At 33.6% G+C, this 17,850-nt stretch overlaps 3 protein-coding genes across 8 annotated transcripts; 2 read left to right on the top strand and 1 right to left on the bottom strand.

The window, feature by feature from the left end:
• Positions 1-489: 489 nt before the first annotated feature.
• On the top strand, positions 490-2,043 carry LOC130747454 (organ-specific protein P4-like). Its single transcript, XM_057600397.1, has 2 exons — positions 490-586; positions 1,305-2,043. Exons 1-2 carry the CDS (start codon positions 542-544, stop codon positions 1,788-1,790), a joined length of 531 nt encoding a protein of 176 aa, XP_057456380.1. The 5' UTR covers positions 490-541; the 3' UTR covers positions 1,791-2,043.
• Positions 2,044-4,520: 2,477 nt separating this feature from the next.
• Positions 4,521-5,495, bottom strand: LOC130743032 (organ-specific protein S2-like). Its single transcript, XM_057595137.1, has 2 exons — positions 5,377-5,495; positions 4,521-5,091 (listed from the first exon to the last, which is right to left on the bottom strand). The coding sequence occupies exons 1-2, from the start codon at positions 5,419-5,421 to the stop codon at positions 4,798-4,800; spliced, it is 339 nt and encodes a 112-aa protein (XP_057451120.1). The 5' UTR covers positions 5,422-5,495; the 3' UTR covers positions 4,521-4,797.
• A 5,262-nt stretch (positions 5,496-10,757) lies between these two features.
• On the top strand, positions 10,758-17,850 carry LOC130747452 (ATP-dependent Clp protease proteolytic subunit 6, chloroplastic). Of its 6 annotated transcripts, XR_009022387.1 has the most exons (12): positions 10,758-10,953; positions 11,674-11,743; positions 12,149-12,350; positions 12,431-12,496; positions 12,624-12,764; positions 13,517-13,570; positions 14,278-14,370; positions 14,749-14,802; positions 14,925-15,007; positions 16,036-16,088; positions 16,812-16,909; positions 17,532-17,850. XR_009022387.1 is itself a non-coding variant. In XM_057600394.1 (9 exons), exons 1-8 carry the CDS (start codon positions 10,800-10,802, stop codon positions 14,794-14,796), a joined length of 828 nt encoding a protein of 275 aa, XP_057456377.1. In that variant the 5' UTR covers positions 10,758-10,799; the 3' UTR covers positions 14,797-14,802; positions 17,532-17,850. The 6 variants fall into 6 exon arrangements, 2 of the variants coding, with proteins under 2 accessions (XP_057456377.1, XP_057456378.1); XR_009022388.1 differs by lacking the exon at positions 16,812-16,909; XR_009022389.1 differs by lacking the exons at positions 14,925-15,007; positions 16,812-16,909.

Genomic DNA, 17,850 nt, shown 5'->3' with positions numbered 1-17,850 from the left:
ATAATCAAACTCTAGACCACTTAGTTATAGATAGACGTCATTAGATACTCCCTCCGTTCATATTTAACTGTCCGGGAAGAGAAGAAACACATATATTAAGGAGTGTAATTAATTTTGTTGGTTTTCATAAAAGTAGTATTTGTTTTTCATTTTTACCCTTTAGATTGCATTTTATCTTTCTTCATTTATTGTTCTGATAAGAATATTAGTTGTAAAAACATCATTTAATGCTCTCTTAAAACGCTAAATGGACAGTTAAATATGAACAAATTATTTTTCTCAAAGTGGATAGATAAATAGGAACGGAGGGAGTAAGAGTCACGTGAATGATTTTTATATTATCACAAGAATCCGTTTGAGTTTGAAGTTTTTATAACACTCACGTGACATATAGAAATGAATTAATATATTAAAAATGTAACTGTTTGAGTAAGTGCCGGCCAAATATGTTAATTATTGGCTATAAATACGTAGCGAAATATCATCTATGGTAACCATACAGACCAGAAAGAGGAACTGAGGCTTTCATTTGAAGTTGAAAATGAGATCTGCTCTTGCATTGCTTCCTTTGCTCTTCCTTTTCTTGGTATGTTCCACATTTTAGTATCACTTTCAGCAGTTTTATGAAACATTCTTTCGATCGTCACAGTTAGTTATTAGTTATTACAAGACCAAAGTTATCACACACACACAAATATATATATATTTCCTCTCGCCTCTTCTAGATCCCCGACGAATACCTCTTCTCGTAGGTTATTTAATGTTTGATCAGGAGTTAGGCCCTTATGGCTTATCGTTATGAGTTCAATTTCAAGTTTCGATTTGTAGTATTGGGAAACTTTAACTTACATTATTATGTGATATTTGTACTATCGAACATTATCTATTAAATATATATATTCAAATATATATATATATATATATATATATATATATATATATATATATGTAAGTATATGTATGTGCCAAAAAAGTATGTAATTCTAGTGTGATTCTTAAAAGCTGATCCACTAATAATAAATTATGTTTTTTTATAAAATATAATATTTAGTATATATTATTTATAATATGCTCTGTAATAGTAAAAATAAATTTGCAAGGGAACTTTTTTTAATTTGCAAATCAATTTTTTTTTTCAGTTTTTGGGAAACAAGTCAAACAACAATGTTACAGACTAAATTGATGAAAAGAATATCTGTTTCAATGACCTTGATAATTTTTATTTTTCAAATAGGACTGAAGTGATTATATCTCTTCATTAACTAACCGCATTTTCTCTTTTCTTTTCTCACTATCTGGAGCAGTTTGCTAGCACTGTAGAATCAAGAAAAGATCAAGGAGAATATTGGAAAATGATCATGAAAGATGAGGAAATGCCCGAAGGAATTCAAGGCCTTCTTCAATTGAAGTCTGAGATTAAACCAGGAAAGAACTCCGAACACAAATGTGATGAAGAGCATGTGGTTACAAACAATGAATATATCATAGAGAAAAAGGTGTTCACCGAAGAATTGGAGCCAAGATCCAACATTTCAGCTTATGATGATGACCATGTTGACACAAAGGGAAATAAGAAATACATGGAGGATTTGGAACCTAGGCCAAACTTATCAGCTTATGATGATGACCACGTTGATAAAAAGGGGAATAAGAAATACATGGAGGATTTGGAACCTAGGCCAAACCTTTCAGCTTATGATGATGATCACATTGATACAAAGGGGGATAAGAAATACATGGAGAGGATTTGGAACCTAGGCCAAACGTTTCAGCTTATAACGACTAAGTGAAGAACAAGAGTTGAATGAAACTACACCAACTAATGCAGTTCCAAGGAATAGTTGTGTGTTGTGTGAGTGTATCCAATAATTGGTATGGTGCGATGTTGTGTTGTGTTTTCTCAATTTGGATGTCTTTTTGGTTTGTCTTTGTACTCTTGTGCTATGTATGCATTAATATTTTTTGGCTTTTAAAATAAAATAAAATTATGGCTGATGTATTTGGAACCATTTTAACAATAATGGGTGATTTTTCCTGTTTATATATTTTGATGAGGTTATTTGATAATTTATTTTCAAGTTTTTTATTTTTTATTTGATTCAAAAATAATATTCATGTATAATTAGAGGGAGTTTTATACTTAAAATAGTTAAAGAAAAATATAATAAATGAATAAATATATATACCGGCACAACGAAAGCAAGTAAGCAACAATGGTACAATAACTCCCACCTCCCCACAGTTTGGGGAGGGCTCCTCCTTCTCCTTTTGAGATTTTTTTTTTTTTTTTTTGCATTTCATGTGGCTTCCACTTCATGTGGGTTTTCTCCATCTTTTGTGAGAGTTTTCTATTCTTTTAAGTAAAGTTCTTCTATTTTATTACTCTCATATTTTTTTTCCTCCACCTACTTCTTTCACCGACTATCTTTTTCTCAGTCTTCGCTTGACTGCGTCAACGGGACACGTCACCTAGTCACATTGCCAAGAAGACTTCTAATACAAGGAACCGCCACCATAATTACACTAACTATCGGTTATGATATCACTTATTGGCGGGGAGACATGGGAGAGCCCATGAGCTAAGGAAACAATACACTAAGAGAACTTAACATCACATCTTTACGCTAAACCTTAAGACGTTAGGTAGTGAGTCACATCTCTTATAATGTCTTCACCTCACCTATATTTAACAATTGTTGGACTCCAACTTACATTTGAACCGAGTCGCTTGTGACGCGTCACCGGTCCCTCTAGTTGAAGATCTAGTAGAGCCAACCGAACCCTAAAACTGGGGCGATGAAGCGAAAGAATAAATATTTGGAAAATAGCTATAGAGGTTTTAGACTTTTAGCACATCAATTCTGTTGGCCGAGATGGTTCTCTTTGTGTATGTTTGTTCATGTTCTGTTACGTTGTTTCTTAGTTGTAATTTTATAAGCAACCATGCTTTGATTTGTAATGTTTTTATTTTGTAGCATTATGATATTGCTCCTTTAATTTGTACTCCTCTTATGAAGTTTGTTTGATGATTTAAGTGTTGTTTGGCGGACCTAATATGACACTGATCTAATAATATCACCGATCAACAAAAAACTAAAGCTTGAAGCAAGCACGACCTAATTTTTTATTGAGAAAAAGTTTGATGCACCGACGGTGTAAAGTTTATTTACACCGTCAACCAACCAGATTTCAAGGAAGTGAGAAAATCTCTCTTTTCATTTAATTTCTTTAATTGACATGTCACATCCTTGAAATCTGATTGGTTGACGGTGTAAAAAAACTTTACACCGTAGGTGCATCAAAATTAAACTCTTTTTATTTGGATAAAACAAGCACCACCTAATTAAGCAATGATCATTGAAATCCTGCATAGAGCTTTCCGATGTAAAAAAAAAAAAACAGAAATCCTGCATAGAAAAGGCCCAATTTGCTCAAATACAGTGAACCAGCCCATTTTCTTTAATATTCTTTCTTAAACATATTTTAAAGGCCCATCACTTTTTGACCAAAAAAAAAGGCCCATCACTTTTATTTTTCTTCAAATTGCAGATTTCTTTAAATTGGAATACTTTTTGTCACATGGAAATACCGATGTTTTTGTCAACAAACAACAGGGTATATGTAATTTGAGAAATCAACAAAGAAACATTGAAGCCCAACAGGCTTGGCTTGAGAAAAATTTATCTATTGCTGCTTCTAAAAAATGATCCAGTAGGGCCCAATATTAAAAAAAAAGAACAAGCTCTACTTTTTTTTGACAAAAAAAAAGCACTACCTTTTATCATTAATATTAATTTCTTTGATTTGGAGCATTTACATCACCAAACACCCAACTTAAAAAAGGAAGAGAAAAGAGAAGTACATATGATATATAATATGATATATGTGATAAGAAGAGAGAAAAATGAAGTAGTAGTCGGGTACGATTTATATTGTTTGTTTGTGTTTAAACAACGGCTCACTAATAATTTCGACTCTTACTTTAATTTTTGGCAAAATATCTAAAACAATGATAAACAATAAACAGTAGAAAACTCTTGCATGAAATGGTCCGAATCTATTATAACCATTGGATGAATTTTTTTTCGTTTATGTCAAGAAAAAGTAAAACAATTATCTTGATTCTTCAACTATTTTTACTGTGTTATATATTGACAAAAGTACCGAATATCAAATCTCAAATAGTTAACTACTTGCAGAGGAGGAAGCACTGAGGATTTTATGAGACCGGGCACAAAAGCCTATCACTAAGAGATTAATTTCATTGATATGTGTTGGTTTATGTGGTAAATATTTGATGATATTGTATTTGATGAATGCAAATACCGCCGCTCTAGGAGAGCTATGAAAAAAGAGATTAATTTCGTAGAGAAATGAGTACTATGAAAACATATCAACAGGCTTCATCCACAAGGAAGATTGATTAGTTGTATCTAATAAAATTTTGATATAAATAAAAAGTTTCCTTTGAAACCATCCAAGGTTCACATAGCAGATCTTTTTTTGTAAGGACCAAGGAGTAAGGACTAAACAGTAGTACTTTATTTGAGGAGCAAAAGTTGCATAAGAATTCATGAAGAGCAATCTATATATATATAAGATACATCATGCCTATTCATGTTAAAAATTCTGCAGGACATATAGATGCAGCAAAAAAAGGGTTTTTATGAAGGTACATCTATCTAAAAGGGGAGGGGGGGGGGGGGGGGGGTTCAAACCATAAGCAGAAAGAGAAGTTTAGAAACATCTAAAGCTCTTCTTCTACAAAATAAACCTTAAATATTACTGATATTTTGTTCAACCATGACTTCCAGTAATTCCTTCAAACTCTGGTAATTGGAAGTTCTTGACAAAGAGTTGCTTTTTCTGCTTTTGATTCTGCTTCTTAGACTCAACATGGGTGTGATATAATATGACATTAGGCCTTATATCAAAGTCCCTAGTAAAGTGATCCTTCCCTGCAGCATCTGATACTTGTGGATCTTCAACAAGTAGGTCTTTGATTGCTTCAGGCATAGGTTGCCCATTCATCATATCCTTCCAATAATCTCCCAAGTCTTTTCTTGCATAACTGAAGTTTGTATTTGTAGCCTATTTCAGTAGAAAGAAAAGATTAAAGTCATGAACCATATGAACTATCATATACTCATTGCTTCAAATTCCAAAGAAAACTAATTGCATGTTTATAAATTCTTCAATGGTTAACTCTAAAGCCAAAATCAATTTTGAGAAGATTTTTTTTTTTTTGAATTTCTTCTAAGTGTCATAATTGATTTTAAGGAAAAATAAACCGATCCAAACATATTGTAAGGTGTAATTGAATGAAATCAGAAAATATAAAATGAACTTTGATAGAGCATAGAGCAGAGAGCTTACCATGAGAAGAGAGATGACAAGGAATACAGCAAAGATGGACTTCATTTTTTTTCCTTAGATGTGGACTTCTCATTAGATTTGTTAGTTTCAATGCTTGGATCTTTAGCTTCTGACTCTCTTTTTATAGGCCACAACTGACCCATGATAATTTCAGTGCCTAAAATATGTCTCGTTGACCAATCAAACATCGTTTATTCTTAAAAAATGTTTTTTTATTATCTAAAACAAGGTGAAAATAAATAGTGAAAAACGTGAACAATTTTGTAATCAAAAAATGAGATCAGTGAAAATAAAAATATTTTTTCAAATCAAATTGGAAATAAGTTTGAGTGATTATATGTTAACCCACTGATCGGACATCCAAGCAGGGCCGGTCCCGACATTTTGGAGGCACTGGGCAAATAATAAAAATGGACCCCTAATAATTTTAACGCTTGAAATTTCATCAGAACTATTATGTTGGTTCGTTAAGTAAAATATACAGTTATTAACCACTAAACCAACTTAAGTCATTAATAACATCTTGAACATTAATTATTATAACTAAATTATATTTTAGGGGAAAGTTTAATGAGATTTTTTTTGGGACCCCTTCTTTTTGGAGGCCTTGGGCTGTGGGCCTGCTTGTACAGCCCAGGAGGCCCAGGCCGGCCCTGCATCCAAGCAACATACATAATTTATAGTTCCAATAGTTCCTAGTGAGTTTTTCTTTTAGTGTTAACTGTTCAGTGGAGGCACCATCATTATATTTGATAATTCTACTTAAATTATACAGAGTAATGCTACTATACCAGAATAAAGTGTCATGAAAAAAAGCTTCTGGATAGTTGATTATTATCCCACCTTACACAGGGTCGGTGGCATTTGTTTTTTCTATTTCTCCCTTGCATGTGTTTGCAGAAGTCACGGCTCTTCTTCACCATTGTTATATACTTAAAATTTCAACTAAACATGTGAGGTATATTCTGTATGCTGCACAATTGCAAAAGGCATACAAAAATACTACACTGCATTGATTGAAACAGTAGTTGCTCTGTTCTGCCAAGCAAAACATTTAACCTCACTACCATTATACTCAAAATTCGAGTTCATAGCATGTTAGCAAGAAAGTTATTATGAGTCACACTCACAAGTGGCCATACAACCAAATCTGTGATATTTGGGTTGACTTCAGAACAGTCATTGAATGTGACCAATTAAAGCAGTTAATTGAAAGATTCTAATTTTGACACGTTTTTATATAATTCAGAACAGTGTACATGATATATATATATGATTAAATTTTTCTTTAATTCAACCAGCTCTACTATAACTGATAAATAGTTAGACTTCTTAAGTATTAACTACTCAATTTTCAGTTCATTAGGTAGGAGCGCAAAACATGATGATGACATGTTGATATTATGTACATGTTTGAAAATTCATTCAAAAATAATGGCGAAATTAAAATGATGGAAGCTAAATCTAAGTGATGAAATTGCTTTTCCCTTTCACTTAATCGTAGTAATTGAATAGTTTCTATACACACCACCAAAGAATAATGCTTATATATTCTTCTTTTCTGCTATAAAAGGTACAGCCGAATAATTTCATGACCACATCTATATCAAACGAAAGAAATAAAAAAGAAACTTGTCCAAGGTTCTAAATTTCTTAGCAAGCCATTTTTAACTAACAAAAAATAGTCACATTCAGAACTATTAAGTTTTTAAGAAGATTTTCCTTTGATTTAGAGTTAACAATATATGAAAAATAAGAAAACAACATATTTTGATCTATTTCAACGAAAGTGTCTCTTCACTTTATTCATATTTTCTAACGATAAACTAAACTGGCTCAAATGATTTCATGTGAGAAGTCTAACTTTAACTGATGGGTAGCACAAAGAAAGATATATGGAATTCAATGGTAGTAGCCGGAGTATGTGGTAATCAGTGGGTGTTTCTGGTAGCTATGAATATATAAAGTTTACAAAAGACAACCCATATTCTCTATGAGTTTGCCAAGATGCTCCGTTGGCTCTTTTCTTCACAAAGTCAACTTAAATGTGCATCACTAAAAAATTGATTATGATGCTTATACAGAAATTGAATCAAAGTTCATTTGCACTTTGTTTTGTTTCTTATAGGTTTAGGTTCATGCATAGCATGTAATGTAGTTACCCCTATTTTAGTATAGGGTGTATCTTCTGTTTTTTTCTTTTCCACCTTGTGGGGATGGGTTGTGATCTATCTGGATCTATCTGCTAAAGTCAACTTAATTTCTGCATCAGAAGGCCTACTTGTCCTTGTAACATATAATTTTTAATAAGGAGTTTTAATCAATTTAAATTCTTAATTGATTAATTCTGCTATCTGCTAGAAGACACATATATAATAGTTTCATTTTTTTTTAACTTTTGCTGTCAAGTGTCAACAAAGTGATGCTATTTAATCACGATAATTAGATGACATTTAAATATCTCTTCAATTTAAAAACAAACCTTCCTTTTCTGATGTATAAAAAAAAAAAAACCTTCCAGATGAACTATATGGCACCAAAAGCTGCGTCCGTATCAAACTTAAAAAAAGTTCAACTTATTGATTGTATGGAAAGGTTGTTCATATGTAGATTAACATTGAGTTGTTTTTGGACTTTTAGTTAAAGTAGAAGTTTCGGATTTGAGTATCTATAAATACAACTGTTTTAAATATTTAAAAGAGAAAATTTTATTGTCCATAGTGTTCATACCTATAACTAGACTGCATGATTGGCTTAGTTGAATTAGATGTGGCTCGGAGGGATAAGCCATTAGCTTAGTGCTTTTCCACATTAAAGTATTAAGGAAAAAGTTTATCTGTAACTCACTTTCCCCTTATCATTTATATATAAATGGAAATCAGTGCCTTGTTTGGGTAGGTATTAGAGCATACTTGGTTAGAGTCTAACCCAAAATTGCCAAATTGGGTTGTTGCGGATGTGATTTGGATAGGATAATGTTTTAAATATTCGGAGCAACATGGTACCTCATACATGTGTATTGTATATATGGTGAAAGAAAAATGGAATGGAAGTTGTAGAAGAAAACCATAGTAAATGATCAATTTATTTTTTCTCAAAATTTGTTCTAACACTCAGAAATTACTCAAAATTGCTTTTTTGCATAATAATTTTGCCTATAAAATCAATTTAAAAATGATTTCCGAACATGCAAATGCATGGTAATAAGCTCATGCTTATGAAAAAGTATAATTGTGATATCCTTTTCTCTTTATCCTTGGTTGACTAGATCTGTAGATGTGACCCTCATAGCTTATGGTGTGTGAATCACCAAAATGAAGGAACCATGGGTGTCACTTTAATTGGTTTGTAACAGCTTAGAAGTTCCATTAGAATCATTACTCAAGCACAACCTTTGATCAAGGTCTAGTGGTTCTGTTTGGAAAGTTTTGGGTGGAATTACGGGATGAGCTAAGATTTGGTCCATGACACCGTGACAGCTCATGCAGATAGAACAGTTTTGCCAACACACTCAGTTTCCCACTAAATGGAGTCAAATTAATTGATTAAGAGGAACCACATACTTAAGATCTTGTCAAATACTAGGAGTGTCATGAACCAATCAAAATGATGTGATCTGTTGCAACTATTCGTTTAGTCAAAATTCTATCAGACTAAAAGATTACAAGACTGTGACTCCTTTTTCTTAAAAAGTTTTTTTTTTACACGACTCTTTTTTAGAATAATTTCATTTGTAATCCAATCGGTAAAGTGTAATATAAACCATCTATATAATCCTTATCCAACAACCCAACCGCTTAATTATTTTTTAGATAATCTGTTCAATAACAAGGTACTAGAGTTTGTATGGCCAATCGGTCAAGACTTCCATCATTGTATATGGTAGGTGAATCTATGCATTCTTCGAGCTTTACGCTCAAACAACAAGCTCAAATTGATTCCTGTATATAAAACCATTCAGGTAGCCCTTATCTAAGAATTTAAGCTTTTGAAATAATTAATTATCTGACACTGTATATACTCTATAGCACATTCTAATTGTGCTAAAACATATAACACACAATGGGGGAGCGGGTAACTTCTATCCCCACATATGTGTCTAGCACAACTGGTAGATCGTTAGTTAATAACTAGACTGTGAGATAAAATTAGGAGAACATCAAAGGACCATACTGCCTTTTGCCTTCTTAATGGGGCTTTTTTATTTTCCCAAAATCAAGGGACATGAATTAGTTGGGAGTTGGGTTTGGGGCCTCCCCTATGGGGCTGCGCGCCCCACCCTTTTTTTTTAAACCCAAAAGTGCCCTACGGAAAGGTACTTTCCGTATTCAATTTAACTGAATACGGAAAGGTACTTTCCGTATTATATTTTGATGAATACGGAAAGGTATTTTCCGTATTTAACTCTGACAGGATTCCCCCTTTTTCCACCATTACTCCTCCCTCACCAACTTTCACCAACCCCTCACCAGCCCCCCTGAACCTCCTCAATGCCTCCAGACCACCCTCTCTCTCACCCTCTCCTACCTCACTTTCATTCCCAAGCTCTCCACCACCATCCACTCCTTCATTTCCCAAGCTCTCCACCACTACAACAAGTGTTGTAGTAGAGGTAAGTCTATGTGTTTATTTGTTGTTATTTTGTAGGATTAAGTAGTGGAAGTAGTTAGATTAAGTAGTTTAAGTAGTTAGATTAAGTAGTTTAAGTAGTTAGAAGGATGGGTTTTTGAATTCTGAGTCGTGATATAATACGGATTGTTATCTTCCGTATTGAATATGGAAAGGTACTTTCCGTATTCAGTATGGAAAGTAACAATCCGTATTCGGTATGGAAAGTATATTTCCGTATTGAGTATGGAATGTAACTTTCCGTATTCTCTTCCAGGGATGACAGATTCATTTTTCTTTGGTGAGTCACAATTGATTGAAGCTGGATTTCACAATGGTCAACCTGAAGAGGCCACTACAGAGGTGCCACCGACCTCAAGCAAGGGGAGCGACAGAGATCGAAGGTTGAAGAGGGGAGAAGAGCTTGGCAAAATACGGAAATGGGTTTGAATAAACCCTTGCCGGTTTACATACTAATATAATACGGATATTAAACTTCCGTATTCAATACGGAAATGTGTCTTCCGTATTCTATTAAAGGGGGGCGTTCCAGTAATTTCCCCACTTTAAGTGGGGCGGGGAGCCCCATAGGGGGGCCCCAAACCCAACTCCCGAATTAGTTGTGATTGTTAACAAAGTTTAGTACCAAAAACGGGCCATTACACAATTGGCCCAAAAGAACAAGGAGATACAATGGGCTTTGTAAAGCCCACCAGCCCAGAACTTTTGGTGGGATAATCGAAACAAAAAAAACAAAAAGGTTGGGTGTTCTCTTCTCTTCCTCATACGCATTCATTCGTTGTGAAGCTTCAACAATGGCAGCTCAAGCTGTGTCAGTGCCTGCGACTGCAACCTTCTCTATCGCTTCTCGCCGGAACACTCCGTCACACCTTGCGTTTTCTCACAGAAATCTATGCCAGATAGCTTCTAACTTGTCAAGCCCCTATGGTGGTCATTCATCGAAATTTGGTAATTTTCTAATTTAATCACTTCTCTTCCCAGCTGCAATTCCAATTTTTGTTAGCTTGCTCAATTTTCAGATATTTAGCCAAATTAGGGTGAATTCGGGTACAGCTTAATTAAACGCTTATAACAATAAGTGCTTATTCGAAAGCTAATTTGATAACCTTATTGAAATAAGTTCAAAATAGGTTATGAGTGTGTTTGGGTAAATAGCTTAATTAAACGCTTACGAGTTATGACAATAAGTGTAAGCGCTTGTTCATATGCTAATTTGATAAGCTTGTTGAAATAAGCTCAAGATAGGTTATATGTAGGTATAGTCAATAGTGCTTATTCGTAAGCTAATTTGAGTAGCTTATGAAAATAAGCTCAAAACAGCTTATAGTCAAGTCATAAGCTGTTTATGTAAGTTTTCTCAAGCACTTGTGTAAGTGCTAGTCTATAAGATATGCTCAAAGAAGCTCTTCCAAATGGGGCGGGCATTAGTCCATAACTGTGTCACGTTGTTGTAGTGACTAAGGTTTCTCATTTGCAGCACAGATTGATTCATTGATAAATTCAAATTCTTTACGCAGCCTTTAGTGTGTCTAAATTTTATCCTATTAACAGAATGTTGGTCTTTTTTTACAAGGCAATGAGTTATGATGTGCACTATGAATACTTTGCATTTGTACAATAAAACATGTTATGATATGATATTGATATGTATGTTTTTGTTTTAAGCAGGGTTATCAAGTAAAAGCCCTGGCTTTCCTTTAAAGCTTGATGAGAAAAATACCTATGATGCTAGTACAAGGTACAATTTTGCTCCTTTTTTTTATTTCAAGTGCTTAATGTATTATGTGATTGTTTGGTAGGCCTTATTATGAATACCCATTTGTTTCCATGTTCATCTGGCTTTGCTCAAGGCCTAACTTGTCTGTGATTCTTTACAGGAAAAGTAAGTGCATCCTATAGAGGTGAATTAGGTTAGAAAGGAGTTTATTGTGAAACACTACTAAGCAATTCTGCTGATAGAATGTAACTGTATATAGACTGACTGTAAATGTGATTTTTAATTAATTTTGTGCACCTTTTTTCCTTGAGTTGAATTTATACTTAAAAGGATTCTCTCACTGACTTGAATTCGGTGCCCAGTCTCTGCATATTTAAGTATTAATGACTTGAAGAACAACTTATTGATATTCCAGTTTCCTTGTAGTTACGGTGCAATTGAAGCCAAGAAGGGGAACCCACCAATAACACCAGCAGTGATGACTCCTGGAGGACCTCTTGATCTCTCGTCTGTTTTGTTCAGGAATCGTATAATATTCATAGGACAGCCAGTTAACGCACAAGTGGCTCAGAGAGTTATATCGCAGCTTGTGACTCTGGCTACTATTGATCCAAATGCAGACATACTGGTTTGTCATATCTTGACATTGCTATTTTACTTTTGTCTAGTCAGGAATTGGAATTAATATTGAGCTGCTTCTATTGGCAGATGTATATCAATTGCCCTGGTGGAAGCACATATTCAGTATTGGCAATTTATGATTGCATGTCTTGGGTAAGATAAAGGGTTTGTCCCCCCCCCCCCCCAGTTGCATTTTTACTTCTTTTCAGTTATTTTAATTCTTTAATCGTTGTCAATGTTTCTAACCCTAAAAGCATTTGGTGACCCCATTTGTTTTCAGATAAAGCCCAAGGTTGGTACAGTATGTTTCGGAGTAGCGGCAAGCCAAGGAGCACTTCTCCTTGCTGGTGGGGAGAAGGGAATGCGCTATTCAATGCCAAATTCCCGCATAATGATACATCAACCCCAGAGTGGATGTGGGGTATGAATCAAGATGCCCTTGATATTTAGAAGCTCACAAGTCATGAAACAGAAAAATCCATAATGAGTTTATGTAGGAAGCGGATAATGATAATAATACAGTCATAAGAGGGAGAAGGGAATCGATAGAGTGTCCATATTTTAATTGGGCATTAGAGGAGAGTGTTGAGCCTCTCAAAAGTCTCAACAACCTTTTGTATCTGTTAGCTCTATTTTTTTAAGTTCTGTCTATATTGGCAAGGTTAGGTAATTAGGGTTCTTCATCAATACTACATTCAATTTCTTCAATTCTTTCACGTTCTTGGTACCAATCTTATCATCTGGAGATTCAAAGTTAAAGATAAATCTAATCAACCTTTCAGTAATGTCAAATTTTGATTTTTGATTTGATTTTGATTTATTTGTCTTAGAGTTTGGGTTAGACCAAACTCTATCTCGAAAGCTAGCTTTTGGGGTAGAGTTAGGCTTAACCCAATTTCTAAGATGGTTTTAGATGATAGGATTGAACATTTGCGGATGGCCCATATATAGGTGGTCTTTAATAAATAGATCTAAGATAGACTCTAAGGCAATATTAGAATTTGGGTTAGACTGAACTTTACCCCAAAAGATAGGCCTAACCCAAATTCTAATAGGATATGAGAAGTATTATTAAATAATTTTGATTGCCCGCTAGTAGGAGATATTATGTGAAGTTCGTTGGTCTATACTAAATAAACATCATGATACTGATAATTCTTAATCTGATTGTAGGGTCATGTTGAGGATGTAAGACGCCAAGTGAATGAAGCTGTGCAATCTCGCCATGTTAGTCTTTCTTCTTTTGAGTGGCTCAATTCTAGTAATTTATGGACAGCTGTAATGCTTTTATGAACTTGATTTGTGAAAACAAGATTTTTCATTAACTCTTAACTATGGCATTTATACTTATGACAATCACAGAAAGGTATCTAACATGTTTGGATTTCTCAATTCAATATCACTTTCATGCCCTGCCTTTGCACATCCTTGTTACTGGAAAACTATATATTAGCCTTCTTAAAAAATATGTTATATGTAAAATCATTCATAAGCTTTCATCTAACGAAGCTTTTGAGAAATGGTTTATGATACTTTATCGAAGTTTCTACGACTAATTGTCAGGAGTATGATGTTTATCTTCCCTATTCTGAATAGAAGTTAATTTTAGGCTTGAGCACAAGGGAGAATAGGCCTGTATACCGTTTATGCTTAAGCCTCAATGTCTCTTCCATGAGGCAACAAGACCATCCATGAACAACTAAAATATTTGGAATAGTTAGTTCATGATGTAAGAATATTAAATTTCAGTTTTCAAGATGTGTGAAAGGGCAAACCTAATTTAACATGATTTCTTCATGCCCAAATTCCCATGGCAGCAGTTACTTTTTTCCCCTCTTTCTTGTAGTTGTTGTTGTTGTTGTTGTTGTTTATTTGACAGTTCTTGGGATGTTAAGCCTAAGTGCCTCCTCTTTTTTCTTCTATTTCGAGTACAGAAAATTGACAAGATGTATAGTGCTTTCACCGGACAGCCAATCGAGAAGGTGCAACAGTACACAGAGAGGGACCGTTTTCTTTCTGTTTCTGAGGTAATGTGAACTGTTTTTCATCTTTAACGCTGAATTAAGTTTATTGAACGGAAGAGTGAGGACACATTCTCAAAGAAACCAAAATGCTGTCTTTCCTATAAGAAATGAAATTTAATAAAAGAAGTTTTTGTTGATAGACGGGAGTAAAAGTATTTGATTAGTTTAATTAGTCTATAAAATGAATGCATGCAAGAACACCATTGTCGGTTGTAACTGGAAATCTGGAATAGCCATTTCTCTAGTATTTTCTATCCTGGTGATTATTAAGTTGATTAGGATATCTGAGGGCGGCTATTATTTTTCTGATCTCAGCTTCTGTAGTAATTGATCCTCTAAAAATCATTTACTGTGTATCTTTTGTTACTTTTCTCATTGCAGGCTTTGGAGTTTGGTCTTATTGATGGTGTACTGGAAACAGAGTATTGAACCCAGGTTATTTGCATGATATTTGTAATTCTATCAAGTTTTAAAATTTAGTTTTTGTCTGGCTGATTGTAGAACATGATGAATTATTTATAATTTGCAAATGTTGAGAGTGATTTTTTTCTTCTCAGCTCCTCATGCATATGCAATTATTTTGAAGTTAACTTTCATAGAATGGTTGATCTGGTTTCAATTTACAACTAGGGAGTTAAAGGTAACACTGCTTGTCTCTTTGATTTGAGAACCTAGGTATACACCCCAAACTTGTATTCTAACACTACATTATCTATCTCTTTCTGTGTCAAATTACATTATCTATCACATCTTTTATTTCTTTCACTTTTCTTTCTAAATCCATCATCTCATTTAGGGTGTCTGTACCTTCTGGGGGTTTTACAAATATTTCCTTAGTAAAATAGAAAGCTCTGCTTTTACTCTATAATAGTATAATATATTAATATTATATATTTTAGTATTTATATACTCCAATATTAAAGAAATAAATTAAATTAAAATAAAAATTTTGATTTAATGCAAATCACTTTATATTGGATCAGATTAGATTTAAATTCAGAGTCAAACTGATAATCAGAAAAGTTAGTTGGATAAATTTTTCATTTAAAAGTGATCTACAAACACACCTAATTAGTTCATAGAAAAATGCTAGCAACATCTCCTTGACACTCTTTCTAACACTCTATTTTTGATTGGTTAAAATTCATGTAGGGGTCTATTAAATTATATTTGTATGCATTTTTATATCTTAAAATATAAGCCAAAGTGTTTCCTTGATGGAGAAGGGGTAGAAATAGATCAGGCCGACCATGTTGTTTCTTGGGCTTCTGACCTGACCTACATTAAGCTGAGGTCAAGTCAAGTTAATAAATTGACAAAGGCAATACTTTTTTAAAAGCCTATTTGGTTAAAAAGATTATCGACTCAGAAAGTCTTGTACGCCTAACTCCTATTTAAACAATTATAATAAGTTTATCTTATTATTTTTAGTTAGATTTTTATTATAATATCTCAAAATTATATATTTTTTTACTTTGTGGAACACACATTTAAATAGGTCTATCATACTAGACTTTTAAAAAGATGATTAGATGACACTCAGACTTAAACAAGAACTCATGACATGTAACAGGGCAATATGCCAAACTCAATGATTTGATTTGTTAAGTAGGTCAGACTTATTTAAACAAAGCGGAGTCTAACCCAACTTATTTCCACCCATAACAGGGACACACTACTACCAATAGAAGCAATAATGACACTTGAACATACAAACTGTGGTGACACTCAACACACCTTATTTTTCTCTCTTTCTCTCTTCTTTACATATATTTAATTAATTACTTGTCTCTCTTCTATTTTTTTCTCAATTGAGTGTATATGTTAGATTTGATCATTAGATTTGGCACCCCACTCCTTAGAAATGTCACCCCACTTACGGAAACTTAGTTTCCGAAATATTTCGGAAATAAGGTTTCCGAAGCATTTTTTCACTCAAAAGTGGGGTGTTACATGTATTTTGCACTACAAATCACGAATTAATTTCGGAATCTAAGATTCCGAAATAATTCGGAACTTGAAAATCCGAAATTGGGGGGTGTGAAATCTAATGGTTGGGGTGGCAAATCCAGCTCTCGTTAAATTTCTATTCGTATGTTTAAGGATAAGCATTATTAGGGCCATTGAAGGAAGGAACTTTCCTATTTATATCTCTCTCTTTTCGATGCACCTTAAGGATAAGGATGGATTAACCCAATCCCAATGCGCAAAATGCAGAAAACTAGGATTAGTTAGTTAATTACTTTGCCATCTTTAGTCTATAAATGTTTCGTAGACCTTCTTGACCCAAAGTTGGGGGAGTTTTTCTGTAGTGGCGTGACGACATAAGAGTTTCGGTAGGCGTACGTTGCGGGAGCAAGTTAATGCTTCATTTCTGGATGCAGCAGGTGTTAATTAATTCTAACTTTGATAAACAACTCAATTTAATTCTTGAACATGAGCAGGCTCATCTACTCTAGGAATCTTCATCTGCATGTTAATTGTGATGTTGGTTTGGAAAATATTTTTAGTCCTCCAGCACCACTGCACCACTTAGTGGATGGTGAGTACTCATTTCATTCATATTGTGATACCTGCTCAGGCATGGTTCTATTGAGTTATGGAAGGTGAAAGTTTAATAGACTAGTACTCACTACTCAGTAAAATTAAGAATTGATTAAATTAATAATACTAATACTATGCTTTCCAAAAAAAATAATACTAATATATTTTGAGGGGCAAATACAACATTAAAATACTTCTTTAATTAATAAGGTAAACTTTCTTTTTGGGGCCGTCTGCCCGTCTGCTCCATTTTTTGACCATCTCGTCTGTCCCTGTAATGTATGGTTAATTATCAATTTTTTCAAACTTTTTTGAATTTAAAATTCTAAATTTTGCTACTTCAGGTGCCAATTACGGGAGGAGTGAAAATTTACTAGTTGGTTTGGGTTAGGAAGTAGGATCATAGATATTTTTATTCGAATTTAACTTAGAATTGTGTTACTGAGAGGTGTAAATGATTCTAACTTGCTAAGTAAGTGATACCTCCAATTCTTTTTGAAACAACTTAGCTAAAGGTATAACTTGGTCATTTTTATATGTTTGTAATTAAATTATGATGTAATAGGTGTATTTTTTCACATATTTACACTTTATTTTTGTCTCTTAATTTCTTCCTGTAGAATTACTGAACAGAATAGCTTAAATGTCTGGGTACGCAAAATGCACGGATCCAGAGAATCATTGAAGAAGGTGCACATGATTTTGTTGTTCTTCTTTTTAATATGGATTACTAGTTAAATAGCAGGTGATCTAGTAGTATATAAATAGCGTTCCCTTGCTAAGAAAGGAACCCAAAAATAATGAAACATTAATTGTTCATTAATTACGTGTGATTAAGACCCTATCCGTTCTTAAGAAGAAAAAAATACCCAATTATTTGTCTCGGTCATCTGATAAACTTTTTTTAAGAAATAGTGAGAAGTTATCATTTTTTTAGTA

This window comes from Lotus japonicus, chromosome 3 (assembly GCF_012489685.1).
Source record: "Lotus japonicus ecotype B-129 chromosome 3, LjGifu_v1.2".
NCBI classification, from domain to species: Eukaryota; Viridiplantae; Streptophyta; class Magnoliopsida; order Fabales; family Fabaceae; genus Lotus; species Lotus japonicus.
This window is presented reverse-complemented; position numbering and strand designations above follow the sequence as displayed.